The following is a 19,077-nucleotide window of genomic DNA, read 5'->3' on the forward strand; positions in this document are numbered from 1 at the left end:
ACAGGAGATGACGCTGTATCTGTCCAACATATCTCGGTAGACACCCGAACTGTGCAGTAAGGGAACGGAGAACGGAGAAGAGATAATATTCCTTTTGCATGGAGAGGCCGTCTTCAACGAGCTACGCAGGCGGCTCGAGAGAGTCGCGATACTCTCCCATTTTGTGAACAAGGTGCCACTGAAATTCATGCCGATGCCAGTAATTCTCGTTCAGTGGCAAGATGGCAACGGCAAAGTTATAGCGTACGCTAGCCACTCCGCACGCATTTGCCTCATCACTGTAGAGCGTGCGGCAAAAAAGACAAGAGCATTTGCGTGGCGAGGCTTAGGGACACCAATATTTTAAAAAGGAGTAAGGATAAGATACGACTGGTCGTGATTTTCCTTATCATAGAAAAGGGTAGTGATTCTGTAAGCACCCCATCCATCACCTTGTATAGGAATGAAAGCGTTTTCTTCGAAAGCATGAGGTGAGACACGTGTGTGTTGCTGTTTCTTCCTGAAATTCATTCCGTTGTGCTTATGGGTGGGCAGAGGTGGGCATATGACCTTAAAAATCTCGACCTCACCTCAACCTCAAAAACATTTGCTGACCTCACTCAACCTCAACCTCATCAGCTGAGGTTGCGGTCTCCTGAGACGCCCTCACCTCACTTTTCCTGAGGCGACTGCCAACATCACTCAACCTCACCTCAACCTCAAAAATTGAGTTTGAGCTCCGCTGGTCGACCTCGGAAAACAGACAAAAAGCAAAAAGCGATAATGTATTTCTGTTAAAAAGAATTCTGAGAATCCTGTGAGATGGGAAGGCCAAAATGATGATGGTATTGTTTAATACGGTGCATACATACACTGTTGACATGCACGCAGTAGGAGAAGCTTTAAACCCTTGGAGAGTTCATCGCCTGCGGGCAGGGGTGTCCCATAAGCGACTACCACCAGTACCTCGGTGAGTACTTTACTGCTGTAAATATTCGGCACCCTGCTTCTTGTATATATATATATATATATATATATATATATATATATATATATATATATATATATATATATATATATATATATATATATATATATATATATATATATATATATATATATATATATATATATATATATATATATATATATAAAATTTCGGATATTAACCCACGGCATTACTGAGAACATGGGCAATATTGCCTTCCTCAAAAACCATTATAACTGAGAAAGAATCTCCCGTCTGTTATTTTCCATTTGTTTTCCTTTTATCCTGCTCACCATGAGCCCCCCCCCCTCTCTCTCTTTTTCTTCCTGCCAGCTTCCCCTTTTCCTCCTTGTCCTCATAGCCTCCTTCTCGGACTTGTCAGCGGTGGGACGCGCGGCACAGGCGCCCTCTGACGGACGGTCGGTGGTTGCTGTCTGCAGCGGCTAGTTGCTGCGGGATCGGGTTTCCACACGGCGTCTGGACGACCGCTTTTCTGCCGTTGAGGCGACACGCCGCCCTCGTAACGGTCACTGGTGCCTCTTGAGCAGGGCGAAATGACGCGGTCTTGAAAGCTGACAGCAAATTACATTACAAGAGCCTTTAACATCTGCATCGCTGGGGAGCGGCTCATGCTATGTGCGCCTTTGTGTTTTGTTTCAGTGTATTCTGGTGTTTTCCTTTTTGTTCTTTTCTTGTTTTTCGTGTTTTCGTTATTTTCCCCTTGTGCTCGAACTTCTCGCTTCCGCAGAAGGAAGCCTTTCTTGCTTAAGTCTTCTCGGCGAAAATCCAACCCTCTCAGCTCTGCTACATGTCTGTCCCCTTTGTATTTTAACTAGCTTTTTCAACGACTTACGACTTTTTAAGTAGTGAAGGAGCTATTAAACCTCTGTCCCGTATAGCTACAGCCAGTTCAATAAGCCACGAACATAGAGGCTTATGTAGAAAGTACATTTAAAGCGTATAAGGTTGTTTTCGCGGTTAGGCAGGTCAAAGCAGCACTTACTGTGACTCATAAAAGGTCACTTGAGGTTTCGCATATTACCACTACTACACATTTCATGCAAGAACACGACTACCATGTATTTTTCGGTGTCAACTTTTCATGTAGTCAATAAAAAAAGCGCTGGAAAACTGCAACAACATACATTCATGATTACCCGGCACTGTGCTGGTAGTTGGGAAGGCAAAGTCAAAGCGAGAAGTCGTATTTCCACCGCTTATTATCACGGGGTGGCCCAAATGCTGCCACAACCACCAAGTGGTCGAAGCTCTACGCCCGCCGCTTCAACTCAGCCAGACGTGAGGCAGCTGAAGCCGCGTGCTTTGTTTCTTATAACTCAACCGACACGATCTCAATAACAAAAAAATTTGCTGCACCTTTTGCCTCTCACGCAATCTAAAGGTTGACAAAACCCAACGCTGAGAATCTATTCCTGGCTTTGCTGCGAAAGTTAGAAAATTATATGGACAGCATTTTAAAATCTCATTGCATTTTGTGACGACCACGTGGTCTGCGACTCGTGTAAGCAAAATCTGTCTAATCTGCTTCATCACTCGCATATTGCTTGGTTGCGCGGCTGCCAGAGCGGTCGGTACAGGGAAACGAGTCCGCGTGCTCCACAGCGAGCTGTCGCCCTTGAAGTGGCAATTCTTGCCGGTAGCATGCATCTGCAAATAATGAGAATTTCTTAACGCACTTGATTTGAAACCACCAAAGCGCAATTGCGCCCGATCTAACACGTCAACTTACAAAGATGTCATCTATTTATCTTCAGGTATGTGTGGTTCTCATACAAAAGCCACGTAGTCTCTTTGGTCTTCGTTCGCTACCAACCGTCGGCCGCCTGTTTCTGTGCTCACCTAAATGGGGCTGCATATGTGAACCAACTGGCGCCACCTCCTTGAAAAAGCGCGATATAGCGACTTACACTGCATTGAGAGGACAACAGCCATGTGCTTAGCAGGGAGTAAAACAAAATCGTAGCCTCCGCAAGCAGATAAAGTATGGGCCGTCCTTCAAGCTTCTGCATTCACCCCCTTGCAAATGAAGTTTATCGCCCTTGCTTACGGGAGACTGGAACAAAAATTAGAGAAGTGTCATAGCAGCAGAATTGTTGGTATGCTGACTTACGATTTTTTTTCCCGCTCACTCACTGTTTGTCTGAGTCGCGGGGTTTCAAGCGCTTCAAGCGCTTACCACGGAAATTCAGCTTTCGAGAGACGGTCAGTTAGATGACGGCCACGAGTGCGGCTTTTCCAGGCGGCTCTATTAAATCAGTGTAACCTAAGACTATATAGTGCGCTCTCGTCTAGCTCGCAGCGATACCACAGGAAAAAAGCAGCTGCCCCTCTCTTGCATTTTCCTAATGCAAGCGAGTCGCGGCTAAGTTCCTGGTCGGCCGAACTCTCCTCCTTACGTCCAGATCGGCCTCGGGCTCAGTCTGCTGTCGGCCGCCAACATGAACGCGGGCCCCATCCTCTGGGCCGTCTGCGCGCTCATCGCATCAACGCCAAATCGGGTCCAGGCAAATAAGTAAGTTTCACGGTGCTATATTAAGGGCCTGTTCATTACCATGCAATGTTTGCTGATTCACGGCGAGGATAATTAGAGCACTGAGTATTAACAATTCCATATTCGCAACTAACTCATATTTTCGACTTCACAGTCGCTTAAGTATTCGTAGAGACATCAAATGCGTTAGCGACGGCTGATAATGTGTATTCTTCGTCCGTCAACGATGAGCGGAACCGCATGTGAGGCGTCTTTCGCGCCTTGTCACTGTGACCAAGTTTTATAGAGTTGTCGTCGTGGCCGAAATGTGTGTCTTTCGTCAGGAGGGACGGTGCCTGAATTATGCATCCGTAAGCTTTGGGTTCACCATAACGCAGCTGAGGTTTGTTGCTACGAAACTTACTCCAGGTAATTTTATTTTTCTCAGGGCTTCACAATAAAGCGGAGCCTGAGCATAAACCATGCCAGAATCAGAAATGTCCGCAGACATAATTATGCGGCGTAGGCGGGCACAGCTGCTGCGAGAAAACAGCCAAGAAAGATAGCCATGGCGGTCAGGTTGCACGGAAAAAGGCAAACGAGTTTTGACGAGTTCTGCTTACAAGTGCTCTCGCTGCGAATGCGTTATTGCAAGGGTAACCCTAAATTACTGAATTTCATCCCCTCTACGTTGATTCTATGTTCCTTACCAGCCCACGACTAAAAGAAAGCACTAGTTTGTCACGCTATTTGGTGGCGTGTTGCCTTCATTTATAAAGACTGCTGGCAGTGCTGCTTTTTCGTTTTTTTAAGCGGTTGCTAGTAAACAAGAAACGAGTATTTGAGGTTGAACCTACCTTACTTAACTTAATCCTTAAAAGCTGCTTTCTTTGCACGAACTTAAGGTACCGATCTCTGCGCAGCCCGTAGTCGCCACCCAACCAAGCTTACAGCGCGCAATTCGTGATAATCACAGGGCGCAATTGATGCCCAAGTGACGAGTCAGGCCGTTGCCAGTTTCACTGAATTCCTGAGCAAAAGAACAGCACTGAAGTACTAACTACCCACGCCCCATGCAAACCGTGCATATCTCTCCGTAGAGCATAAATGGTGTCTGAAATTAGCCACTGTGTAAGTTTAGGACGAGTGCACATATTTACTGTCAGGAACAAAGCATCAGCCGTTGTGAGTGAAGAGAGCATATAGCGGCATGTTTTGAAAGTTGGTTTCCGTGTACAGCCGTATAGCTTCGGAGTTCTGTGAGCCCTTGTCCTCGTATTGACCTGTGTACGGTACCGTTGATCGACATGGCAAGCCTTTCCTGCCGCGGCAGGCATAATTACACAAGGAACCTTGTTTTAAGTTTTCCCTATTTATTTTTGACTGAACTATACTAAACAAATAGCGTGAAAATGTACTCGTTGTTACGTTCTGGTAAAATCATATTGATGCTGACTCATGTCTTGCAGTGGTCTCAGAAACGCCTTATTCTAGACATTTTGTTTACTTTTATCAACGATCATTTAGAAGCTACATGGGCACGTTATGACTAAACAGCACCGTCTGAACAGTTCGCTGGCACCAAACGAGTCCTTTTGCCGGCGGATATGCTTCGTTCTTTACAACAAATTTCCTGCTGTTAGGCTCTTTGTTCCGTTCGATAAGTAATGAATAGGTTAGGACGTATTGTGTTAGGTATATTGAAAAGAACTGCCCGTTTAAAACTTATCAAGAGTCGCTTATTCGAGACAAATTGCTCTTGAAGGAGTTGCACAGCACTGAGAAATATTGCTTGCTACTTAATGCACTGCGATTGGTAAGCTGTCTTGCTATTTAAGCCGCTAATTTTGCCGGCTATTTTACAGCTCGCCTGAATTGAATTTGCTGCGAAGCAAGCGTCAGATGAACACCTATTCTTTATCTTCTATATACTCTGTCGTCTAAAGTGTAACAGAAGGACTGTACATAAATTTTATGTACACATCGATCGTCAGCTCGGTTCTTTGAGTTTCATCTCAGCGGCAGCACATCGCTATATGCAGGCTTAGGCAGGAGCATCGCGCAGATTTTTCGTATGTAATGTTGATTCCGTGTACGTCGGGCACCTTGCACCTTGAGAAATCGCACTTGCAACATTAACACAAAAGGAAGCAATAAAATCAGGAAGTTTCTGTGTGGTGCATGCGCTGCTTGCTACTTCCCTGTTGGACATAAAGAAAAGGTGTTTCACAGACCTGTCACTAATTTTAAAAATAGGCTTTTTGAAGTTACAATATGGCTTTTCCGGCATAGTAATACCACTATTGCCGGGCGCATCGTTTCAACAAGTTATATAGATTGCTGGTCACCAAATCCTAATAGTTAACTTCTTAACTATTAGATAGGCGCCCGCTTCCAATTAGAACTTTCTAGCTGGCTTATAGTAATAGCCATATCAATCCCTTGAATTTCGAAAACGCGATTTCCGTCGGCACTGTGGCTCAGCAAGCATTGGTCATTTCACCTGCGACTCGAAAATTGCACCGCCACGGTGGGTGCTGAGCGACGCCCGTCAATTGGCGTCACTTAATGGCGCAGGTATCACGAATCTTCCCCCTCGACTAATGCAGCGAGCAGCAGTCGGCACCGCAGCGCGGGCGTGAAAAAAGGCACCTGCTGAATGAAATCTAGCTATTAGAATTTAGTTAACCAGATAGTTAACTAGTTCGGCATATCATCTGAAACATCTGGTATTAAGAGAAGAGTCAATTGTACTGTTTAGTCCAACTTTTTTGCAAGCAAGTTAACTGTCCGTGCAGACGACGCCTAAACTCGTGGCACTGTGCAGCTCTCCACTGCCTTACCAATGTCAATAAGTGTGTAATGAGCTCTTGTTATGCAGAGAAGAACTGGGTTTTCCGCTTGTAAGATTTGTCGCTTTCTTTTAAACAGAAAAAGATTCCAAAACATCTCTTGATGAAAGAAAAGCACCGGAGAAACGGTTACTCTGAAAGATAAGGCAAACCATCCGGGCCTCTGGGGCCATATCTTTTGGTTGGAAAATCTAAATTATAAAGAAAAAGGACAATAATAGCCTAAATTTTGCAATATCGTCGCCTGTGGCTCCAAAACACGCCATACGTAAACACCTGCTTTGTGGACAGAAAATAGATGCTACGCTGTTCCATGCGCCGAGAAATTATCTGCACTTCCTGTGTTCCTCACTTAGAATTTTTTTTTTTGCGGGAGAGCAGACGAGTGAACAGATTTTTGCAGCCCTTCAAGGCCGACTGCAACATAATTATAGTTTAGATAGGATGGCTCTATTTCCTTAGTATGTCAAACTAATCATGACAGAGTTCCACGCTTGTTCCTGTTTTCACAAATGTTTAAAATGCTTTGTTCCAAAAAAAGCGGGCACCTCGGTTCGCGCAGCGCAGTTAAGCCACTTAGCGGCGATGAAGTAGTTTCGGGAAACCGAGAGCCCCGCTCAAGCCGAGCTTGCTGGGAGTACTATCGTGAGCGAAACAAAGAGGCTCCAGCCGGTGCGTGCCGAACCAGGCCAAAATGCACGAGCTCCGCATGACGAGGCACTTCTGGTGTCGAGACCGGCGCTTGTCTCGAGCAGCGCGACGCACTTCGCGCTCTGCGTAGGCTTCGACCACATAAGTGCTCCGTCAGATGGCGCCCGCATGCAGTTTCGCCCGGATCGGGGCCTCTTAATGTCGCTCACGATATAGTATACGTGAGTGGATTATGGACGCCTTGGGGCGGAGGCTGGGCTCTGAAATGTGGCTTAGCAGACTCAGGCTTGGTACGCCGTCGCTGCTATTTATTCGCTATTTTTGCTGTTCATCCTTAACCAGTATCACGCTGGCGTCGTGCGCAGTGAGTGCGTCGTCATGGCGCCCAACGCTCTTCGCCTGGGTGCCAGGGAGACCGTGGTAGCCATGGCCAGTGGCCGCGCCCAGAAGGTCGTCATTTCGCTCGTGGGGAACCGGCCTGGACGCAGTGCCTTCTTTGAGACGACTCTGGACGTGGAAGCAGGTGGGTGGAAGCTGAATTCTCGCCTTTATCTTTGCGAAACGGCGAGTTGTTATTCTTGTGATTCTAACTGAGTCACAGCCGTTAGCATGGCATCGTTGTGATAATGAATTGTAAGCAGAGTCAGGGCCTCCTGTGCTTTCGTTCAATGGTGGCATACTCGCACTGGAGGAGTACCCGAACAGGACCGGTCCCCACGAACCATTCGCATGTCTTCTTCCAACCCGAGGTAGTATTTATACCCTAGGCGACAGCGAGCCCACGTTGAGTCAAGTACAATGTAACTGCGTCACCATACTCACAATGGGTTTTGATGGATATCAGCCGACGTAAATAAATGCGGTTAGCACTGCAGATTCCTTCTGGTAACGACGATAACCACTGGCTCAACCAATAATTGTATATTTTTGGTGTCCGACCGCTCTATCGACGCAATTCTGTTGGTGCACTGAAAGAAATGCAAACAAAAACAACAAAAACATCCACTACCTGATACTGAAACCAATAACAACAAGTTGTCCCAGCTATTCGCTGATTCCGATACACGTGTCACGAAGTTCACGAGATTATACATTGTGGGTTGTCGGTACAGAGTGTTTACCGTATATCGGCGTGGTTTGCTCTCTAAATTAGAACAAAATGCGCAACGGATATTAAAGTAGCTGCGTGGAGTGCAGACCACCTCTTCCTGCAAACGGGTAAGCCCAACTACCATCCCGGATCCACCGGTGAGCATCCATCTCTGGTCTCGTGAATGGTGACATATAACTCAATACTGATGTTACTGTGTCTGATTTAGGTAGTTTTTTTCACCAGGTGGGCCTTCAAAAACAAGAACTCATTTTATAGTAATGCAAGTAATAATTAAAATGAACGCCTTATTTGTTTTCTTCATCCTCCTGACCAAAGCAGCGACAGCGATAACTACATGACACATTCTACGGACACGGCCCTTAAGCCCACTTTCATCACGTAGCCCGCATAGATCCGATGATGTAAACCCATCTGAAATGAAACACTGTCGACAACGCCTTCGCCGGCACCAGCCTCCATATCCTTTATAGCCCCTATCAACCTGTATAACACATCTTATTGTCTAGAAGTCGAAGGCGGCGGTTTTAGGTCACAAGATATTACGATGAAGCAGCAGCTTACTGGAGAGAGCGTCCGTTATACAACCGTTATACAATTTTCGCTAGAAGTCGAAGGCGGCGGTTTTAGGTCACAAGATATTACGATGAAGCAGCAGCTTACTGGAGAGAGCGTCCGTTATACAACCGTTATACAATTGTCGCTTTGATGGCAACATTAGCAGCACTAGCGGCAACATCTTCCCACAAGCTTTCCAGCCGCGGTGTACGCTAATGAAGATTATGCGCGCGCTCACAGGCTCTGCGGGTGTTGGCGAAGTATTGGTAAGGCCCGAAGACGTTCCCCACATGCAGCTCACGAAAGGAGACGCGACGGTGAAATTGTCTGTGCAATGCGGAGCGTGGAGTCGTGACGTGCTGCTGCCTTTGAGCGGGGCATCCGCAGACCACCTCTTCCTGCAGACGGATAAGCCCATCTACCATCCCGGATCCACCGGTAAGCATCGATCTCTGGGCTCGTCAATTGTTCCTTCGAAAAATCTGTGATTGCAGAGCAGTGCGCAAGCCAGAAAATCATGCTACTGGTGAATTAAGATTGTGTTATTAAGTGAACAGATCAATTACTGAGCCTGTGAACGCTTTGTTGATTTGTCTTCAAATCGAGTAGCATATTATTCGTTTCTTCAACACGTCACAAGAATCTTGCATCTGATTTCCCGCAAACATGATTTTGTTCACATAATACCAGGAACGCTCACATTCTAGGGTCGATGTACGCGAAAGATACCTTAAGGCTGATGCCAAGAGCAATAATTGTAGATTCGGGAGAGTAACAAAGCGGCATTTTCGCTTTAAGGCTCCTATGTTAACTGCGGGTCACGGCAGTACGGGTTTCGTTGAAATATTCAAATATTTTACATTCTATTTTGGCACCTAATTTTTCTCCTTTTTCCTTCTGTGTGCTTGACGCAGTGAACATCAGGTTCATTGCTCTGAATGGAACTCTGGAGCCATCCTCTACTCCGTTCAAGCTTGAAGTCAGGGTGCGTATTAATTTTGAAGGTTTTTTTTTCCCTCGCTGACATTAAGCAAAATGTTCTGGGAGGCCACACAACCCCTGTTTCTATGGTTGCGTAGTTGTTTAGGAATCGTCAACTGTTGCCAACGGTTATCAGCGATCATCATCCCGCCAATTCCTTTCGTATTCTGTGTCTTGTTTTGTGCATTTGAACCAAGAACAGCCCCGTAAGAATTAGGACTTCTTTTTGCAGGTAAGCTTGCGTTCTGCATTCCTTTCAAAGCTGACAGACCATGCTCCATCGGCTTGCTACTCGGCACAAAGCCCGTTTAAGATGCAGCGGCGACAGGGTCACTTTAGTAGAGAAAAAAATTCGCAGTCTGTCTTGTGATCGGACGCGCCGCGGTGGCTCAGTGGTTAGGGCGCTCGAGTACTGATCCGGAGTTCCCGGGTTCGAACCTGACCGCGGCGGCTGCGTTTTTATGGAGGAAAAACGCTAAGACGTCCGCTTGCTGTGCGTTGTCAGTGCACGTTAAAGCCCAGGTGGTCGAAATTATTCCGGAGCCCTCCACTACGGCACCTCTTCTTCCTTTCTTCTAACACTCCATCCTTTATCCCTTCCCTTACGGCGTGGTTCAGGTGTCCAATGATATATGAGACAGATAATGCGCCATTTCCCCCCCAAAACCAATTATTATTATTATTATTATTGTCTTGTGACCGGGAACAGATGTAAGCATAAAATTCATTGCAGAAAATAATAAGAATAATTGGTTTTTGGGGAAAGGAAATGGCGGAGTATCTGTCTCATATATCGTTGGACACCTGCACTGCGCCGTAAGGGAAGGGATAAAGGAGGGAGTGAAAGAAGAAAGGAAGAAAGAGGTGCCGTAGTGGAAGGCTCCGGAGTAGTTTCGACCACCAGGGGAATCGTTAACGTGCACTGACATCGCACAGCAACACGGGCGCCTTAGCGTTTTGGCCTCCATAAAAACGCAGCCGCTGCGGTCGGATTCGAACCCGGGAACTCCGGATCAGCAGCCGATCGCCATAACCGCCGCGGCGGGTATTACAGAAAAGGCGTAGCGGATTTTAGGACGCCTCGTGGATGGTGGAAGCCTTTCTCGAGTTTTGCAGCCTGCGTCACCGGCCACTTTTCCCAGCTTTTCTTAGCGAGAGGGGGTGCCCTCGCCTACATCGCCGCTTTTGACATGTGGCGACCCGCTTCACCAGCGCCGAATTTCAGAGCAGAAGGCGACGTCAGCGCACGCTACCACGACCACATTTTATTTTCGAAAGCATTAGATGGCGTTACAGAACTCGCGGCTGGCCGAAACGACGTGATGTCATCAAAGGCAGGAAAGTAAGATATGCTATGGAAAAATAGTTAGTACTGGTACATACACCTACAAAAATTACGAAGGAATGGGATACAATTACGATAGAATTGGAACAGAATTGAAATAATGTTGGAGTGGAATGGAAATAGAATTGCAATGCTTTCAGATTACTCGTACGCAAGCTCCTAACGGGGAGATGGTACCCAAAATGTGTCCAAAACCGCTTTTTTCTAGAACTAGGACCAGACAGTACTTCCTAATATGGAGAATATTACATAGAGGGAAAGCTTGCGCCACCGTCTATGCGAGTTTCCGAAGGAGCCAGGAAAAACACTTCATCCGCCGTAGGAATGCCGGGAATTCAGACAGCAAGGCGCACTTGGCTTGGCCCTGAAAAATGACTACGGCGGCAGAAATACAAATTTTAGCAAATTATACGTTGCATCGAAGCGTTGTTTTGCAGTTAGTATTTCCTGTAATAAATAATTGTCTGTATATTGTAATAAATGAGTAGAAAAGCAAACAACCACCGAATTCGCTCATGGCGAGAGAGGGTTTTCACTTCGTGCCACCAAAGTTAGCCAGTCGTGGAAAATAATTTTTTTCGTTTAACAGACACGCATTTTAGAGCAAATATTCCTGCAAAAAAACAACAACAACGCTATTTCTCAAACTACCACATTTAGAAGCTTCTTTTTTCGTTTCGTTGGTGTAGTCTGCTACTGCGGGACGCGCCCTATGTCCGTGCATAGGATATGTTCGTGCCGCGAGAAACTTACCATATCCCCAGCTTTTCTATATGCGACTAGTTTTCGCGCAATTAGTTCCGGCTCTCGGCGTGTCCTGGCGCCGCAGTTACAGAGTTTGCCCAGAAAAAAAAAAGCATCAATTAGAAAACGCAATCCTCTCCTGCCACAAGTAAGTGACGGCCGTGTTCACGCTGGCAAGTGCAACAAGCGGGTATTGGTGTGGATTAATTCACGAAGTGGAAGTCGTTGCTACATGCAATACGCGGCCACCGCCAGTCTTCGAAATGAACCAATTGCAATCCTCAGCGAGTACGCTTAACATAAGTTCGGCTCGTCGAAGTACTTAATTCTGCACCTTTCAAGTATCCCGGAGGCCCCTACGAGGAATGTGCAGAGTGGTCACAGCAGCGGGCTGTCGCGTTCTCAGTTAACGAAAAAAAAAAGAGATGTTCCCTTCTTTCACATTTCAATGCAGAGGCAGCTACAGGCTCCCATTGAGCAAAATCCAGTTCGCTGCGTAAATGGCTCGCGGTTAAAGGGCAAACAGGATTTAGGCCTAGCAGGCACCAGGCACTGTGTTCAGCTCACTTCGAGTCAAGCGCCTTCGGATGCTTCGGATATGAAATCCTGCATAGCTGCAGTACTCAACCACAAAGTGCACAAAACATCACTGAAAAGTACAGCAGTGAAAGCGAAACCGGACAAGCAAAAAAGTCCAATCTGTAGCACAGTCAATAAGCCACTAGATGTCAATCCAGTTCGCTGTCTTCCCAGCATGCCTCGGGCGTCCATAATGGATGGAATGAATTGAGCCTTCATGCCGTCAGCTTTCCCCCTAGGGTACATTAATGGTGTCTTCGACTGGTCGCTTTAGATCGCTCTAGAGCGCTCTGAGAGGCGACCGCACATTCGGCTGGTCGAAACCGGCCGCTCTGACTGCATTCGGCTGGTTCTTTCCGAGCGCTCGCCTCTGGCTCAGAGCGCTCCGACGCGCTCCGAGAAAAAAGTCGGAGCGGCTCCGAAATGAGTCCACGTGACAGAGCCACTTCCGCCATTTCGCGAAAGCGGTGCGAGGCCACGGCGTCCCCTGCGCGTAGGCAGAAGCAAGTGTAGGCTTTTATTTGACGCAGCCACGCTTGCTGCGTTGTGTTTTGCGGGTACCGCGCTGTGTGAAACAAAAAATGTCCGCCGGTTAACTACGCTTGGAATGCCGTCTGTGTTGCTGTCGCACGACAACAGTGATTCCAGCAGCAGCTCAGACGAGGACGACAGTGCTATCCGCAAGGCTATGTTCGAAAAATGAGCGTCCCGTGGGACGGAAACCCGGGGTAGCGATCGATACAGGCTAAGCGGCGACCGCGATGCAAACTGTGTGCGGCCACGTGCGGCTAAAGGTAATCAAGGGACCTACGTGCGCCTACTGTTGACATCAGCAGCGGTGCCGCGTAGTGGTTCCGGAAGTTACGTCCCCCTTCTGCCTCCTGCGTTTCCGCCCTAAAAACTCGCTGACCATTCGGCTTGACTAGTCTGGCTATGCGCTCAGAGCGAGAGCGGCTCCCACTCTGACAGGTCCTTACCGGATCGCGGGAGCGACCAGTCGAAGACACCATAAGGAACTCTATTGGAAAACATATCCAGCAAGTGGCGCAAGCTGTTGAAAATTCGTGCCGCTGGTGCGCGCACGCTCATGAAAAAGGGCGTGGCTTCTGAAAATTTGTTTACATTGCAATTTTCACTTTAAACAAAATATTACAACTCATAAAAAACGATTTTTATACAATCCTATAAATAATAAATGAAAGATGTTTCAACAGTTGAAATATTTGCCTGTAGTGGCAATGCGATGCACAAGAAAATCTTCTACCGTTCAGGGTGGCGCCACTCTTTGACCACGCCGCCTCTTTCTCGCCACGACGCCATTTTGAATCACGGTGGGCGGTCGGAGTAGTCTCAGCTTCAAGCAACTGAGCAAATGCGTTCAAGCTTGAAGATGAACTTCAAATTCAAGATGAAGTTCAACCAGAAAATTCTGGAGGCCATAAAGAAGACTGCGGTAGAAAGTATGCAAGCCGCCGCAGGCGAAATGAAGTCATTAGCATCTGATGAGAGTATTGCTGTAATTGTTGACGGCCCCTGGATGAAGCGACGGCATTCGTCATTGTATGGCGTTACAACAGCTATCTAGAGTGAGAGAGGTAAAGTTTTGGGCTGTCAAACTGGGAGTAAATTTTCTCATCTTTGTGGTAGGAGTCGGCAAGCTGATCAAAACAAGCGGCTATGCAACATCACACACGCTGGTTCCAGTGGAGCAATGAAAGGCAGCGGTGCAGTCAAGATTTTCACTCGCTATTTCCATACCCGTGGGCTCAAGTACCCGACGTACATTGGGGACGGCGAGAGTAAAGTTTTCTTGGCTGTTAGGGAGGCTGAACCGTATGACCGCGAAGTAGAGAAACACGAATGCATTGCGGTCATGTGCAGAACAGGATGGGAGCAAGGCTTCGAAGCATCAAAAAGTGTCTGATGGGAGAAACTATGGAAGATGGCAAAGCTATGCGTGGCAAGGGACGACTAACGGAAAAGCATATAGATTCACTTCAGTATTATAACGGGAAAGCCATTCGAGAGAACACCCACAGCCTTGAAGCATTGAGAAAAGTGGTGGGGACAACATACTTTCTCAAGATCTCCACTGATGAAAATCCGAATCATGGCCTGTGTCCATCAGGACAATCTTCGTGGCGCGGCTACAACTGTAGTTTTGCTCCACGCTCTCCACAACCCTACCAACGCAAACGCTCTCTTCCTGAAGCAGTGATGACAAACACTAAGCAAGCTTTTCAAGCTCTTGCAGCACCCGAGGTTCTCAGCAAGTGCCTTCATGGACGCCTGCAGAATGCTAACGAGTCTCTCAATAACTTGATGTGGAGCAGGTGCCCCAAAACAATGTTTGTAGGCTTTCGCACGTGAAAGCAGCTGTGTATGACGCAGTTAGCTTCTACAATGACGGCAACAAAGCAAAGAAGCATGTTCTTGAGACCCTAGGAATCAAACCGGGAGTGTTTTGAGAAGTAGCCCTCAATCGGATAGACAATGATCAAATAGTCAAGGCTGAGTTTCGGGTCTCTGCTGGGAGCAAACAACGACGGAAAGCCAAAGCAAGTGCCAGAAAAGGTTTCGGAAAGAAACACGATGCAGATGATCCTCCAGACTACTCCCCAGGTGCATATTAGACGGATGGTCGAGCAGTTAAACCTTAAAAACAACATTTCTGGAAAAGCCGTTCTGACTTGTATAAGGAACATTTCCTCTGAAGTGAATAAATTCTTTGATATGAAACTTCAATCGATAATACCTGAGTGGTCATCACAGAGCCTGAACAAACAACAGAACTTTTTAATGAAAACACTTTTATTTACTACTTTATCCATCCAAAAGCCCCTAGCTAGAATGTAAAACATAAAGAATTTGTATTTCAGGAATGCAATTAGCAAATTTATTTCTTTCGGTTCAGTCAAAACCTTGTGTTGCAAAGAAAATGTGGGAGCACTTTCGTCGCTCTAGAGCAAATAGTTATTTTTTAAATGTCCTTTGACCAAACTAAAAAAATATTGTTTTATATTTTTCATAAAATTCATGCTATTCATTTGTTTTGTTCGAGGTTTCATGTGGAACAACTAGAAATATATTTAAATAGGTGTGCAAATTTTAAAATTGTTTGCATTGAGTAGAAGAGATATTCGCCAAAAATTGTCGTGTCTCCGGGTGCCATCCCCTCTTAAGTGGCCCCGGTAATTTTGTAGTCGATGTGATGGTCGACGTAGATGCAGCGGTGGCTTTCTACCGAGGTGACGGTCACGGCGTTCTGTGTGGCGCATGCTGGCACTGCCTTCTCTTCAGTTCATGGCTGACGCTCTTCGCACAGGTTGCTACTATTGTTTTCAATGCCACTGCGTTCACAGCTTCTCTTATTGTTGTAGACCGCGCGTTGAACGTCTCTCGCTGCTTCCATAAGGTTCCTTCGCTGTTTGAAGCGCCGTAACGCTCGTTCGCCTTTCAACCAACCTGGAATCAGCTCTCGGTGGCGGCGGCCATGTTTTGTCAGAGCCGAAATGAGAAAGACACCAATGTGCTCTGCGATGTCATCGTACGGTAAAGAACCCAAATTAATGCGGTGCCTTCAATTTCCACTCAGTTGTTCAACCCACATGGCACGTGTGAGGGGTACACTGAAAAGTGAGACATTCACTGTGCCTTTCCTTTGCTCATAGCGAATGTTAATAGCGGCAGCTGCAGGCTACCAGTTAAGCAGGCACGCGAGAGGCTGCTGCCGACAAGTGGTCAAAAGCAGCGAGAAGCAAAGCTCGTCTGTTTGCGGCGCCGCAGATTCAAACCCCGCTCGGGCTGAAGGTTTTTCTCTGTCGAATACTTTTAGGACGGAAAGTTTCGGTGTATCTCGGTTATACTTGCTCTCATGTTTAGCCTCAGGTTCGTTGGATGTTTGCGGCCTTAATTTGTCGAGAAGAGGAGCTGAAATAATTTCATTCTTGATGTCAGAACTGTGCGCTGTTGCATCAAGTTCACTAAGCGTTCTAGGCCTATTCTTCCTAGTTAACGTAGTCGCAATGAATTTCAGGGATTCAGGGGGGGGGGGGGGGGGGCATGAATTCACGAAATGCACGCGGGAATAAGGTGGTCGCAACTGGAGCAAGACAGGTGTAATTATAAATCTTCGTGAATGCCCTTGGCCCTTAGGTGGAAAATATAGGGCTGATAATGAGGATTATGAAGCTCCCAGTTGAAACCTTGCGTGGGTTGACTGAGCCGATAATCTAAAAGAAAAGATGGCCGGTTACGGCGCAGAAAAAGAGGAACTGAGGACAGCACACAACGGCAATCCTGTTAATACCGCAGCACGCACAACGCTGTGATTTCTGTCATAGCGCTTAATATTTGTTTCAGGCCCAGCGAAGATAAGTGCGCGGCTTTTATTTTTGCCATTGGTGCCTTTCCTCGCCACTGGTGAATTTAATGAGCACCAGCGTGGCACAGGGTGGTCAATTCAGCAAGTTGCTTATGTTTTTTGATGAGCTCAGCACAGTTCCAGAACTTCGTCCGCACTTCTTTTTCCATGCGGCTTCGTGACTCCAGAATCCTCAAAACGTGGTCTTGGAGGCCAAGGAGTTCAATCCGGAGCAGGACATCATGCTGAGCCACCAGTTCGCAGTGCCAAAGCCCACTATCCTCGGCGAGTGGTCGTTGGTCATGCGCTACGGACACAAGGCAGGTTTTCTTTTCTCGTAACGACTTTGTGCACAATGTTATAATGTCTCGATGCTTGTGCGTCACAACTTTCTTTCTCTTAACCATTTAGGGCACTTTGTGCTCAGTAGTGTACTATTGAACTATCAGCTTTTTCTCAGGGTGTGCTCATAATTTCTTTCTTTCAGGATCCTTCATAATTCATCTTGTAATGGGCGCTATTTCGTGACAACTAGCGAATGCAGCTAATAATGACCCTCGTACCTCTCCCAGCGCCATTTTCTTCCTGACCGATTTCACGCTCTCTAGAGTGTTAATTCCAAAAATTCTGGAGTTTTATTATTTCAGTTTCCAAATCTTTTGAGTTTCTAAGAAATATTGTACATGTTTGTAATAAATTTAGTCATGCTTGCTTTCGGTTCGAAAACTATACGAATTGTCTTTCTGGAGGCCTGCGCATATTCGGGCAGAAAAATATCCTTTTGCATCGAAATGACAAACGGCGACTGATAGGATTAAATGCCGCCAAAACAAGCGCATGAAAGCCTGTTTAAAATCGCGATGAAAAGGAATGCGAACAACGCGGCGTTAATTCGCTTCGCTGTTAGAATTTTCTTTTCATCTCGCTTTTACCTGGATGGTAAGAAAAAGACGTCAGAGTCGTCCTAGAATGTACAATTGACGACTGTAGTGTCTTTTTGCTACCGCCGAAGTAAAAGCGTGGTGAATAAAACTGCCAACAGCGGAGCGCGTAAGCCACGCTTTTTTGCATTTCTTTTCATCGCCCCTGTAATGTTCCTTTCAGTTCTAACTTTGGGAAGAATTTTGCGAACCGATTTAATAGATGACTTGAGCCTGAAATGAGAGATAAAGGAGTTCTTTGGTGGTCGAGCTCTTTGTGCTTCTATGCTCCGCCAACTACTACCGCAAGGGGGCCGACATGCCTCGCTCTTTTGAGTACAAAATAAATGGCGGTGTCATTGTTTCGTTTCATATAAATGGGGAAGCAACCAGCATATAGTCTTCGTCACTCGATTAAAAAAATTTAGGACATCCCCGAAAATGAATTTAACATGATTAAGTGGGAAAAATGCATTCGCTGGAGCGCCTCCGCGACGCCTGCTGCTGCTTACCTTTCTTCTTGCCTTCAGGGAAAGAACGACAATCATTAGCGCGGGCACCGACTCGGTGCTTGCTACCTGAACGCGCATAGCTGCAGTAATGTGAGGTGCTCATGGTTTGGGACGAAAACCAAGCTCAACATTGGCTTTCGTTTTTTTTTCCTGCTCTGCATTGCAGTTTGAGCAAAACACGACAACGACTTTCGCTGTGGAAAAATATGGTGAGTGAATTTCATAAACGTGACAGGCCAATGAGGCTATTTACTACCGATGATGTTGGAGAGTTTCTGGCTGTTGCCGAGTCTTTAAACAGTTAAACACCTCTGTATTGCGGCCTAACGGAGCACATGAACTGTAGTCGTTTGTTGTTTTATATAGAGCCTAACGGTTGAAGCTTACAGAATATCCAGTATCTCGCATGCCTTGAAGACCAGATAAAATTAAACGTGTAGCTAAACAACAATACTGACTGATGCCTAGAAGAGGGGGACGCAAATAAGTATGAAAACCTTGAACAGCATTGCGTCAAAAAAAAAAGATCCTCTAAAAGTTTCACGGGATTAAAGGGTACCATTGTGACAGAAAAAAAAGAGAGCATAATATTTGAGGCTGACATCTATGGACCCATTAGGATGGCATGTAAACGTGACGGACCCTTGCGCAAAAGCACGTAGACACTGATTCTTTCTGCGAAGAAAACGTGCGCTGGATCCCCTGAAGTCAATTTATCATCGTACAAGAAGCTGATCCGTCCCATACCCGAATAAAGCAGCATAGTGTGGAATACTTAACAGACATATCCCATTGATAACCTGGAAAGAATCCAGAGCCTGGTTCTCCGATTCATCTACTCCCCGGTACTTGTGCCGTACAGCTCTGCGCATGCATACCGACCTTGATTTCCTCCGCTGCGTGAGATCTATGAAATTTTCTTGTTTTCGCTTACCGTAGACGTACAAAAAGAGACAAGAATGTTTTCCTTAAACAACCCTTCCGAAAACATGCATTGCGCATT

The 19,077-nt window shown here is 46.4% G+C and overlaps 1 protein-coding gene across 3 annotated transcripts in view; it reads left to right on the forward strand.

The window, feature by feature from the left end:
* Positions 1-19,077, forward strand: part of LOC144125702 (venom factor-like) — a 188,684-nt gene that overhangs the window by 84,209 nt on the left and 85,398 nt on the right. For all 3 annotated transcript variants that reach the window (XM_077659329.1, XM_077659328.1, XM_077659330.1), the window contains exons 2-7: positions 3,391-3,500; positions 7,327-7,484; positions 8,871-9,068; positions 9,545-9,615; positions 16,831-16,962; positions 18,241-18,283. In XM_077659329.1, the coding sequence (XP_077515455.1) occupies positions 3,427-3,500; positions 7,327-7,484; positions 8,871-9,068; positions 9,545-9,615; positions 16,831-16,962; positions 18,241-18,283 (676 nt within the window). In that variant the 5' untranslated portion in view covers positions 3,391-3,426. The remainder of the gene's footprint in view (positions 1-3,390; positions 3,501-7,326; positions 7,485-8,870; positions 9,069-9,544; positions 9,616-16,830; positions 16,963-18,240; positions 18,284-19,077) is intronic.

The sequence above is a fragment of the Amblyomma americanum genome, chromosome 3 (genome assembly GCF_052857255.1).
Source record: "Amblyomma americanum isolate KBUSLIRL-KWMA chromosome 3, ASM5285725v1, whole genome shotgun sequence".
NCBI lineage: Eukaryota > Metazoa > Arthropoda > Arachnida > Ixodida > Ixodidae > Amblyomma > Amblyomma americanum.